This window comes from Falco naumanni, chromosome 6 (assembly GCF_017639655.2).
Source record: "Falco naumanni isolate bFalNau1 chromosome 6, bFalNau1.pat, whole genome shotgun sequence".
Taxonomy (NCBI): domain Eukaryota; kingdom Metazoa; phylum Chordata; class Aves; order Falconiformes; family Falconidae; genus Falco; species Falco naumanni.
This window is the reverse complement of record NC_054059.1, coordinates 25,298,355-25,311,686: the sequence shown is the minus strand read 5'-3', so window position 1 is coordinate 25,311,686 and position 13,332 is coordinate 25,298,355. Positions and strand designations below refer to the sequence as shown.

The 13,332-nt window shown below is 35.2% G+C and overlaps 1 protein-coding gene across 1 annotated transcript in view; it reads left to right on the top strand.

Moving 5' to 3' along the window:
• The window catches only part of EIPR1 (EARP complex and GARP complex interacting protein 1), an 89,314-nt gene that overhangs the window by 7,277 nt on the left and 68,705 nt on the right, over positions 1-13,332 (top strand). The window contains exons 2-3 of the mRNA XM_040598778.1: positions 2,926-3,009; positions 8,932-9,064. Of these exons, the coding sequence (XP_040454712.1) occupies positions 2,926-3,009; positions 8,932-9,064 (217 nt within the window). The remainder of the gene's footprint in view (positions 1-2,925; positions 3,010-8,931; positions 9,065-13,332) is intronic.

The following is a 13,332-nucleotide window of genomic DNA, read 5'->3' as shown; positions in this document are numbered from 1 at the left end:
CATAATACAGTGTTGTACAGCTCGACAATGTCATGGATACGTTAGTTGCAACGTTTACAGTTAGTTAACCACACTGGTAAAATTCCTCCAGTATCACTAAATAATGCACATTTCCTCATAGAACTGTTGGTGAATATGAAATTTAGCAGTGTAACCAAAAGGTGCTTTGCTGTTCATGATGTTTTATCTTTGCTTGCTAATAATTTTTTCCTAGCTTTAGGACTCCTTTAAGAATGAAATGATCTGATTACATATGTTGTTGCTTTGTCTAGAAGCATCAGTTATGTGGGGCTTTGCTGTGACAGTGTGTGTAAGGATGACTTGTTTTCTTACTGCATCTTATAGATATGTGTTCTAGGTATTTTCTGTGAATCATGGCAATTTTTTTAGTAAATAATACTTTAATACCTTGTGTAGCAAACTCTATTTGGGGCTATATGCACTTCTGTGTTCTGTGGGTGCTGACTTTTTACAAAAATAGTAAGTCCTATTGGTTTAGATTATTCATTATAATAAGCTTTTTATTTATTTTCTATCTAGTAGCTGCAGTCATGAAGCAGGATGCTTTTGTGAAAGATATTGTTTGCAACCTGCTCTGACAGGTTACAGTACAAGGTGACAAACTTAAGGCACTCTTGATATTCACAGCGCTCCAAATTCAGTTATGTTGTTTATCATAACGGTTATTCAGCATCTTCATCTGCTGAAATAATTTCTGTTTCTATAAAAGTAACTCAAAGTAAGCAAAATTTGTGCCAGAGACAACTGAAAGTCCGTCGTACTATTATTTGTTATGAATCAGATATTCCTGATTTATGAATGCTTGATGAGTTTGAACCTTGCATTCTATGGATATTGTAGTCTTTTGTGACAGAGGATAAACAATTTGTGTTTCTTGTTGTGAAATGTATTTAAATATTTTTCTCAGGCTTTTGATTTTATATTTTGTCCCCCTGCCAAACAGGAAATTATTGAAAAATATTTTAAAGAAGAGATAGAAGCTGATGATGAAAATGTTAACGTGTATTGACATAATTTTTTTTTTTTTTTTTTGAAAGCAGCATGATAAGGCCTACTTGAAAGGTTTTAAAAGGTGTCAATCCCCCTTTATTTCTTTATTTTAGTGAATATCTTGGAGTTTTCTGTAAGTCAGAGAAGAAGAAACAACAGACACTTGCTTGATTGAAAGAGATACATAGCTGTTCGCTTATTTCTTGTGTTCTCTTCAAAATAATTGAAAGTAGATCTGAAAAGAAAAGGAGTTCGTGCCGAAGATCTGCAAATGTAAATCCTGTTCAAGACAAAATAAAAGCTTTTCTGCAGTCTTCTTGGAGAACTTAAGTTTTGTTTCTGTCAATCAGAAACGCTATCTAGGCTTGTTGTAGTTAAGTGCTGCATAAATAGGGAGTACAAACAAATTGGCACGGATTCATACTGATCTGATCTGCTTTTGAGTATACTTTGAACACAAACTACTCACTGAATTGTGTTCTGTAGTGCTTTTTTCTATATAAATGTTACGCTACTAGCCTGTACTTACTAAGCTCATTGCATTTTTAAACTCTTATGGTCAATCTTAAGCAAAGTAATACATTGCCTAAATCACACATTTCAGATGCAAGGTAAGAAATGTCTGCTCTGTAGGAATTCAGAGCTTATTCTGAAAAATGAGTTTGTTTTTATTGTTACTACCAGACAAGGGCTTGGATTCCTTTGCCTTATTTAAGAAAAATCATATATCTTCAAATTGCTATTCTATAATGAAATTGTTCTAAATGTATGTATTGTGGTATAATGCATTTCAAATATTCCCTTCCAAGCTTCTAGGCTTCTTTCTGATATTAATTGAAAAGTAAGTTTCAATCAGAACTATATTTATAAGTTAAATGTTCCTGAATCCAGAAAGTAATCCTTAGCTACCTGCAAAATGGGATGGCAGTAAGAAGGGCAATTCAGCAGTTAACGGAAAATCTCTAAACCGTTTGCTTGTAATACAGGCAGTAGTGTCTGAAGAGATTTGAACTATTTTATGTTAAATAGGGTATAAATTGCAAAGGCTTGTTTTCTGTTTTGACAAAAAATTAATGTTGAACAATAACATTAGGTTATCTTTTGCATGGGGAACTGGTGGATACTCCTCACAGTTTACTTAGAGCTGCCAGAAGTGCCTCTGAGTGTTAGTTTACCTCTCACGGAAAGTTTGCTAAGGTAGTCTCTACTAATGACTAGTGCAAACTAGCAATTGTGGTTTTAGTTCAAGCTATACTTTTTCTCAATGTCTCCCATGGCCCTTAACTGGTTTGTTTTGCTTCTTCCAAGGCTGTAAGTGGTGCAAGTTGAAGAAGCAAGGCAGAGTCTAGCATTCTCATAACAATAATACAACAAAACAATAAGATTATGACAAAATTTTGATGGGTAAATAACAAATTATTTCTCCGATTATTCAGACAATTCTTATCCCTAGTGGCCTGAAGTAGAAAAGAAGGGATTTGTTTTTTAACTTTCTTCTAAACGCGGTGGTTAATGGCGAGAAAAAGAATTAATTTTTATACAGGTATCTTCAGTCTGAATGGTGTGAAAACTCCTGCAAGAGCAGCCTCTTTATTGGATCTTGTAGCTAATGTATTTAAGAATTGTCCACTGTCCTATGGAGTTTTATTGATATATTTCTTTATAATATTGAATATTATTGCTGTCACAATGAAGGCCAGATGATGTACTTAGCACCTGTATGTTACACACACATCACAAATGTGAGAAACTGCATACAAAAAAAGTATTAAATGAAATAAACAGAACTGGAAAGTCTGCAGATTGTAAGAGTGTAATGCTTAAAATTATAATTGATATGTAAACTTCAAGATTTTTGCTGAAATTAATGGATTGTATTAATTGGACTTTTCTAATGGTTTTCTTCTTCCATAGGCACGAGCTTTAACACCTCAGACAGCAGAAACAGATGCAATAAGATTTTTGGTTGGAACACAGTCTCTTAGATATGATAATCAGGTAATTTTTCTGTCAAATGTCATTTGCAATTTTTTCCTTTTTTTTAAACGTTGTTCCAATATAATTTCTTTGCCTTCTTCCTCGTGTTGAATTTGAATTTTTAAGTGATAGTCAAGTTGAAGACTTCTGTGAGTAGAATGTGAAGATATTGCTAAGGTGTTGGTGAAAGAAAGCTATGTGTATTTTCTGAAAATTAAATTACTCTTTAAATTGTATGACTAAATCAGGTTAGTTTAGTAAAGGAACTGCCATACTCCTGTTAATTTAAATCTATAGATTCTCTGGAGCTATATTTAAACCACAGAAGAGATGCAGAGTAAAACAAAAGTCTTTAAGCTGTGATTGCTTCTAATGGGACTCATGGTACTTGCACAGCTCTGTGTATGTGAAGCTTCATAAACTGGGTTTTTCATTATAATTATTGGCAATCAGTTATGTCTTTCTGATCATGGATTTAACAACAAACTAAAGTTTGAGTGACTTTTGTGGCTTGTCTTGTATTGGGCTGTTTCTCCTGCAGTTGAGAGTACAATACTTCTAATTTTAGTGGCTAAATTCTAGTAAATACCTTCATACTGAAAGAAGATATTTAGGCCAGGGTGCAAGGCTTTGGTAGCAGGGGGCTGCAGCGGTGGCTTTTGTGAGAAGGGGCCAGGGGCTGCCTGTGCCAGACACTGCTGGTTCCAGTGAACCTGCCGCAAGGCACAGCTGAGCCAGTAGCCTGGTGGCACCTCTGTGATTAAAAAAGGGGAGAAAATGCTGGCTGGAAGGTGGAGGAGGGAACAAAAAGACACAGACAGCAGTAAGACCAAGGTCAAGAGGAAAAGGAGGTGATCCATGGTGCAGCAGATAATCCATGGCAACCTGTGGAGCATCTGCACCTGAGCAGGTAGATGTTGCTGAATGAACTGTGGCCCACAAAGACCCCATGCTGGAGCAGAGGAAAAGTGAGATGGAAAGAGCATCAGAGAGAAAACGCTATCTAGTGACCATAACCACCACTGCCTTGCACCCCCCTGTGCTGCTTGAAGGGGGTAGAGGAGTCTGGAGTGAAGTTAGGCCTGGGAAAGGCAGGGGAGAAGGTTCTCATTTAAGGTTTGTCTTTTTCTTTCCCACTATCCAAATGACTAATGAAATTTTAATTGGCAATTACTTAATTTACCCAAGTGAAGACTGTTTTGCCCGCTACAGTAGTTGGTAAGTGATCTCCCTGTCTTTAGTTTGGCCAAAGAGTTTTCTCAATCCTATTCTCATTGTCTCCCCCTGTCCTGCCTGGGGGGAGTGGCTGGGTGAGAGTCTGGCTGTTGGCCAAAGGTAACAACTACTGCAGAAGCATCTAGAAATACAGTCACTGACTTTTCTGAAACTGTTCTGTAATGGACTGCACAAAACAAACTTGGAACCATAGCTCTGGGAGTTGTGAGCTGTCAATTCTCAGTGAGGTCTTGAGTTTCTTACTCAACGATAATACTGGATGACACTGAAGGAAAAAAAAAATCTTCAAAGACATAAGGGGGGTGAGTATTCAGTTTCTTTACGTTTCAGGTAATACTTGTGAGACCAGTAACAAAAGAAAGTGGCACACAAACTTAGTTAAAAATAAATACACATGATTATGGTTTTGATTGTGCTGTCTCAAATGTTATTCAGACATTTGGTTATAGTGTGGTGTTCTGCTGTGATTTCTATGGTGGTTTTACTACTTGGTTCAACTGATTAAATCCTGGTGCAAAATTGTAGTTGGAAAAGAATTCTCACGAATTGATATCCTGCAGATCTTCAATAATTTAAATGTTCTGATTTAGGTAAGTTGATTGGGCATGTACTATATATTTCAGGAATATTTGCACATTTCAGCTTCATTGAGTATGCTTTTCTTTTTCCAGTTATAGCATTGTATTATGTTCCAGAATAACATTAATAGTAGAAATGCAGAACACTTCCTAGTGTATTAACAAATGTTTGGGGGTTACTGGCCTTCAGCTGTGCCTCAGGCCATCGGCTAATCCCCAAGAAGTGCCCTAGGCCTCAAGTCATTATTGCTTAATTCAGCACTAGATTTTCTAGATTTGATGAAAAACTTAACTTACAAGCCTGTAGTGATTTAGAGTACTGCACAGTGAGAGGTTTCTTATGCAATGCCATAATGTACAGAATATTCCTTCCCTTCTGGTCATGGACAGGTGTAGTGCCAATGAAAGAGCTACAGCAGTTGTACAGCTGGCATGGTAGAGCCTGCCTCATTGAGACTCATTGCTGTATGACGCAGTTCAGGCATTTGTAGATCTGGTGAAAATATTTTTCTATTTACACTGGTATTTCAATGCAAAGGAAAATGTTTATAAGATTTTTATATTCTGTCAGTATTTGAGATGTTAACACTGTGTAGTACTTGGCATTTGGTCCTCATAACTTGCTGGAAATTAAGTGGTTTCTCTTTGTGCTGTTCTACACAGTATAGTTCTGGAACTTTTGTCCTCAGTACTTTTGTTGTTGCTAAACTATGGGTTTTTTTACTGTTCTTACTTTGATGCATTTACTGTTTGCTTTGGAAACATAAAGGAAGTATATGTTGCTTACTCATTTCTCATCTCTCTCATTCTCAGAACTCTCCAAGTTATTTTCAGTCTTGTGTTTTGGAACATAAAATACTTCCATGGTTTACCTTAATGCATAACATTATATAGGCACAAAGCAGGGCATTGGCCAAACTAAAACAATTTTCCAGTCTCTGCTGCCCAAGAGTGCCTGATGAAAGAAAATAAATTATGGACATTGCATAATTGAAGAAAAAGAGATATTTTGTGTTGAAATTGGTTAGTCTCCCTTAGTAATTTCCTTAGCAATTAGTAATTCCTCCAGATTTTGAGGAGAAGTAAATAGTTATTTGTTCTTACTTGAATCTCCCTGCTTATCCCTGAATACTTAGACTTCTGTTCAGCACAAACTCTTCCCAGTGTAGTTACAGCAGATCAGTAACTCATTCATTCCATTACTGGTAATAAACCCAGTCACTTCTAGGAGGCGTTTTCCGCAAGGATTGTGTTCTGCAAGAGTTAGGATTACATGTATTAACTATGACACAACAGACATGCTGGAAAAGTTCTCTGTGTGGACTTGGCTTACTGAAACTTACAGTTTTCTATATCCTTGTCTGTGGTGTCCATGTGCTGCACTAACCCATCCATGATAAGCTCATTTCTACACTAAAGCAGGAAAAGTTAAAAAGATTCAAGAACTGAAGATTTTCCAGTTCTGTCAGACAATTGTTATAGGTACGTATTTTTTTCTGCAAGTATCTGTCTTCATGGCATCATGCTGGTACAGTACTTGGTACTAGTATATTTTCTATGATTTTTTTTTCCTCTTAGTATTTATCAAAGTCACTATTCCATATGATAAATACAATTTATCATGTATACAAATCAACATGATTAAGATCCTTAATAGAGAAACATTGGGGGAACTTCTGCAGTTCTTCATTAAGCTGATCAGCTTTTTTCTGGTAGTGTGGTGTTTAGTGTAGTTGTAAAAGATGTCATTTTTCAACTCAAAAGGGTATAAACAATACCCTTGCATAAGAATTAAGTTTCATATTTCCTAAAAGTATCAGTCTGGATCTTTAATCAGTTAACTGTTTTTAAGCAGTTCCCAGCTATCCATGGTGTCAGCTGAAGTGGAAACGTAACAGCAGACGAGAAATGGGTTATCTGTGCCTTCAAAGGGCTTCAGGACGGGTAAAGAGCACTTCCTTGGCTTATGTGCTGAGTGACCCTCTTAACCTGGTTAGTGTGGGTAGAGAATGTATGTGACTAGTAAATGGGATTTAGTTATGTAGTTTGCCTTCATGAACCTGGGTTGAGCTGCTAAAGGAGAAACTCCAGTGACTGCAATGGAAGGTTGCCTTCCCCCTGCTCGCTAGGTAAAAAGGAGCACGTTGAGCAGATTTGATTGTGCCTTACATGGTAAACTAAAATAACTTTTACTTTTTAAACTATGTCAGATAGTCACATATTTAACACTGTTTCTCTGTGAAATACCCAATGTACCTGATGCAGTAAATTGAGAGATCCCCTTCTTTCTGTTACGCTAAAGCCAATTATCACTATTTTGCTGTGTAAAATAACAACGGGAGTTAATCTTCCTGCCATGGGTCTGTCGAAAATATTTTACCTTAGAGTTGTGAATAAATTACAAGCACGGAACTGAAAGGTAAAGAACAGCAAAGTAGCTGTTTGAATTGTCAGATGGAGATGTAAGTTTATTCAGAAGACCAAAATGTATCTGATAAGAGCAGCACAGAAGGCTGAATAGATGATGTCTTTCAATTTTTGTTTTAAAAACATGTTAAAACAACAGAGAGTAAAGGATGGGGTTAAACTGATATTTAATGATGAACAAGGGCTTTCTGCATAGAGAGAAGCTCTTGAATTGGGATACAGGGACTTGATCAAAGAGGGGATGTACAGAAGGCAAAATTGAAGTGAAACTATAGATAAATTTGTTACTCTGGAGACTTTTGGAAGGCAGGAGGGTCAGTTTTTAAGTTGGGCAGCAAGACGGATCTGCAGTTGTTGGCGTAGATGGATAGTGTCCTGATCTCTGGGTAGATTTCTAGGTTAAGGGCAACAAATGAAGTCTGATAAGACAACTTGCTAATTAAATGCAGAGGTGTTTATGTGCCTCAGATGACAGGATGGAAGAACAATACAGGTGATGAGTGTCCAGCTTTATATCTGAAGGAGAAGTTGCTGATGGCAGTGTTTGGACCAGAAAGAAAAAAGTAACATGTAAACTTAGCTCTTAATATTACATTTTTTTAAAATTATTTTTTTTAACAATTTAGACTGAGACCTATTTAGCAGCTTCTGTATTTTAAGAACATTTTCTGTATATAATGTGTAGCTAAGATTTTTACAGTGATTCAGTAGTTAATTCAGTACACTTAAGTTTTTTTATTATTATTTATTTAATTATCATTGGATGTCTTTTTTTTTTTTTTCTCCTCCTCTTCATTGTTCATCCAACTTTGCTAATGAATTTTTAATGAGCATACAGTTCTGGAAAATTTGTAAGTTTTCAAGAATTTATTTGTTCACTGTTAAGCTTAGTGAAATTATTCCCGTGAGTCAAGTTACTTCTGTATATTGTGCCAGAGTAGAATCTTTTGCAATTCTTCTATTTGAGGCATTTATAGAAAAAAACCTAACTAAAAACAGAGAGGAAAAATGAGAGTAACAGAGACCTATTTGAAAAAAAACCCAACCCAACAGCAAAACCCAAACAAAAAACCTTCAACAAAAATAAAAATCACAAAACTCAAACTTCGCTGTGTTTTAAATATCTTATCTATATATTTAAATGTTGTTTTTCTTCATCTTTTAGTTTTTATTTTTCCATGTAGTATAAAAACTATTACACGTTTATATATTGGTACCGGTATGTGATTGAAGTTTCGTACTGAGTTTACAGTATTTGTTTCAAATGAGAATCCTTTCCCTCTCTCCCCTTCTTACTTCATAGGATGTTTGAATTCAGTGATTTTGATACAGAATTGGTGCAGACATTTAGACAAGGATTGTAATGTTGTTATTTCTGTTTATTGCTATAAGAAGTGTTGAATTACAATGAGTGGCTTATTTACTATTAGCCATAAAATGAAAAATCATCTTCAAGCTTTAAGTTGCAAAATTGAGAAGAATAAACACAGTATTTGCTCAAAACAGGAAAATTGCTTCTGTTTTTCTGGAAAAGTGTATCCTGTATGAAATCAATGATATACTAAATTGTTAGTATAACAATTAATTAAAGTGATATCGGTTATAAAATTCTCATTAAGTTGTTCTGTGCAGTCATTGCGTATAATTAAGACCCACAGGAAAACATTTTAAACCCTAATGTTCTCTTTTATTGTATTTGCAGATTCACATCATAGATTTTGATGATGAAAATAACATTATAAACAAAAACGTTCTCCTTCATCAAGTGGGTGAAATTTGGCACATTAGTACCAGTCCTGCAGATAAAGGTGTACTAGCAACCTGCTACAATAAAAGTAAGTCCTTTCTAACAACATTAAACTTAAGTGTTTTGATATTTTTGAATGTGCAAAGATTGAATATCTAGCTATGTGTAAACACTTTAAATTGGAATTATCAACACAGGCATTTTTCAAAAAACAACTGCTGTACTTTTGCCTATACCTCATTTGTCTTTTATCATTAGGTCATCTTGGTTAGAAGTCTACTTTTGCATTCGTGTCAAGGAAAGCAGCAAAATAAAAGTGTTTCTTGCCTGATTACTGCAAAGCATGGCAAATAAAATATATTCCTGTTATTTTAGGCATCATTCTTTTTATTGTTTTACATATTTGCTTTTGAAAGTGGAAGTAAATATCCTTCAAAAAAGCATCATGGCAGCATCAAGTTCTATTGCTGGTGAAGTTTGTGCATAATGTTATTTGTCATGTGTTAAATGGAGATTTGCTCACAGAGAACTAAGTTCTTATCTAAATGTCTCATCAGAAATAGTAGGAATGCTCATTGTGTGACCTAACACTTAGTGCACAGCTGTTGAGATTAAGGATCTCTCCGCATTTCCTGGTTGATGCGGGTGTGAAGATTTTCTGTCATGATGATTGAAAAATCCACTTATATCACTTGGGGAAGGGAGGAAGTTTTCTCTCTGACAAGCAAGAAATCTGTGCTGTCAATTGGAACAAATATTATTTCTTCTAGTAAATAGTCCATTCTTTCATGGAAATACAATCTAAGAATATAAAAATAGTGAGTTTCAGGCTTTGTGCATTTGTGGATGGCTGTAGAGGTATGAATTCCCACTGTTGAACCTTGTGGCTATATTGGAGAGAAGGTTCCAGGATTGCTTGGTTCTCCTAGTTCTTTTGGATTAAAATAAAAGTGCTAACATTTGAATTTCTTCTACAAATCTTATGTGAATCTTTTAAAGGCAATTATAGAAGATAAGTAGAGTAATAAAGAGTTCTTTTTGTTTTCTAAACTGCAAATCATTGTGGGCATTTTGACTAAGAGAGCACTGAAATGGTACTGGACTAGTTTTGGATTACTTCTTACTGTCTGGTTGACGTAATGGCCATAACTTCCTCACTTGCCAGTGATGCATGGAGAACATGAGAAAGCAGTAATCAGGCCTGAAATTCTATAGCTATCTTAGTAATTTTCTGGCTAGTTTCAGAGGAGAATGAGAGAAAGTTGTTTGAAGTCTCCTTTAAAGAAAATGAAAACAAGTTTTTAAGTTTCTCTCTTTAGCCTTTCTGAGTTGATTGCCTTTTCTTTTTTTCTTTCTTAAAGAATATGGTGCCACATGGAATAGTCTAAAGCACTTTAGGGAATTTATGCCTCTTTTTCTCTACATAACTGAACAGCAAGATGATATGAGATAGCTTATCAAGTCCAGTATTTCATGTATGTAAGGTAACATTTAATATTAACCAGTCTTAATTTATTCCATTTGTATCTATTTTTGAGCTCAAGGATTGTTCTAGAAAGCATGGTGAGAACAAAAATATAGGCCTTCTTGAGAAAAGAGTAAAAAATTTCGTTCTTTGTAATATGTTATCGTAACTTCATAGAAATATGCATATTAATTGAAAATTGTCTTTGGGAGAGAGCTTACCGAGAGTGGCTAGAAGCTCAATTCTAGCAAACGCTAAATATCTGTGAGATCTCAGATTTCCATTATTGAACCTATTAATTTATATGTACGTTCTCTATTCTACCTTCTTTGTGTTCTAGATTTAGTTTAGTTTTCGAACATTAAGCTTTACTGTTTGTGCTACGTGCATCTTCGTTTAGGATCATAAGCCATGAACTTCCTGCAGAAAAGAACATCTGATTCTTAAATGATTATTGATGACTCTAAATAGCAACATATAGAACAGCAAGCACATAGCGTGGGGTTCTAATAATAACGCATGCTGAATTTAGCAGACCACTTAATTCAAGCAGTAATGCAACTGAAACCTTTAAAAACACTTTTATGTATTACATTTTTTTTGTTGCTTTAGAGAGACTCTTTAACTGTTTTGCTCATTGAAGTACCAGTCAAATGAGATGATGTTGTCAGGAACAGTTTTAGGTACTGTGACCATTTCTTGTGCCTGAACCCAGTACTTCTGGCAGGTGTTGACTGGGAGATTGAACAAATGTGATGTGTGTCCATTATTAATAGCTATTTTTTGAACTTGCTTAAATAAGCGGTGGAATGTGGCATTGAAGGAAAGTGGAATCATGTACGTTTTGCATTTCATAGCTTGTTGAAGTAAGCTAGTGGAATAGGGTGAAGCACTCATTAAAACACGTGGAAATTTCCTCTCATACTGGGAGAGATACTGAGTTTTCTTTTACTTTCTCACATTTACAGATAATCAGCATAACCAAGGTATGAATAAGGTCTGACATTACTTCACAAAGAACAGATGTAATAGGTGCGAACAGAATAGCACATTTTTCACAGCTTTCCTGCTCTTTGTTTTTTGTCTAAAAGGAGTAGTATGCCTTTCGTATAGGAAGTTTGGGGAAGATAATAATGCTTAAACTGAAAGAATAATATTGTGTGCCTACTTTGAAGAGAGATTTAGAGTTTTGATTAACTTAAAGATATTTTGTAGCTAGTGATACAGAAAACCATTGATTCTTGATTAATTTGTTTGTTGTAGTGTTTCAGTCGTCTGGACTTGCTGTTCCTCGGACTGCAGATGAATTCTTTTTGTAAAACTGACTTATGCAAGATAAAAGATTTCTTTTTAAACCTACTTTTCCCAGATTTTAGGTACCTTTTTTTTCAATCATACCATATTTAAAATGCAGGGAAAAATCTTTTCTGTAGTACCCAGTTATTGTTATCCCCTGTGATACAAGACATTAAAACTTTTTTTTTTACTTAATACTTGACAGTTAACACTACTGCCTCAAAATCAAAAAATAGTGCTAGTGGTCTTTCTGTATGTTTTGAAATTGATGTTTGCTTCACCCCTCTTGTAGGGATAAAAATTAGCAAAATAATGTAATATGCAAAGCTTTTTGTTAATTTTGCTGAGTGCTAAGAACTGAATGAGGGAAATGGATATGGATACTTGTATTCAGCTGGTAACAGCAGGATATTTATGGGATCAAGATTCAAATGGAAAGTTGTAAGCTCTCTGTGGGTGTTTGGGAAGGGTGCTGATGGAGTAATGTTCAGATCTCTTACTGTTGAGAGAGGCCTTGAATTGATGTAACAAGGCTCTTAATCAGAAGTTGAATGATCTTCTTGGATGGGGAAATTTCTGTATTTGTTTTTTTTTGGTTTTGTGGGTTTTTTTTCTTCAAAGAAGGCACTTTAGCTGCTTCTAAGCATGATGGTGTGGGATTTTACAGATCTGAAGCTTTTTTCGTGTCTGTGGATATGTATAGGTGTATGGTGTCTTTTCCCCCCGGTGTACTAGCATCCACTTCCAAAGTTCTAGTTATGGGCTTTTTTCCCCTTGAATTGTACAGGTAGGAATACTCCTTTGTAAGGAGTGATGCTAATGTAATCTGCCCCATCACTCTCTGGAAGATTTACAAATATCTTTTTATTTTTCTTCCTGCTTCATGGATATGTGATTTTTATTTATTTATTTTTTTTTTACTTGTCCTTGACATGTAAGTGAAAGAGGCATAAGGAGGTACAACTTCAAATACAGATTATTATTGATGCACCTACTGAAGAGCAAAGTTACGTGCTCATGAGCCGTAATAGTAGGCTTCCATGTCAGTAAAAATTAGTGTTCTTGTTGTCCACTAGATATTTTTTATGAAGTTTGACTTTTGATAAATTCAGGGCTTTTTTTGCCCCCGAAATGGCTAAGCTTACTACAATTCAGTCGTCATTTTGAGATGAATTTTCATTTTTGAGCCACTCCAGGCAAGGTCTAACGAGTGCCGTGTACAGAGTATTTCAGCAGTTGGAGGCAGACTTTTCATGCTTAATTTTGGCAGACAGGTCAAATAAGAGTCACTGCCCTTTTACATAAAGCCTGTCAAAATATTTCCTATTTACTGGTATATTGATTCTGCAACCTTTTAAAATGATTATGCTTTCAAGAAAAGTAACTTCTCTAAAAAGTGGCTTAGGTAACTTCCTTGTTCTCAAGAAGTCACAGAGAAATTTAAATTCTTGCTGAATATGCAGTTTGGGAGCTATGTTTTCTAAACACTTTAAGTTAATTTAAATATGTCTCTGTATTCTTTTGTTTAGGGTGTGGTTATATAAGTAGGTTTTAAAACAAAAAAAAAATAATCTTCCTTTCTCTCAAAAACCAGG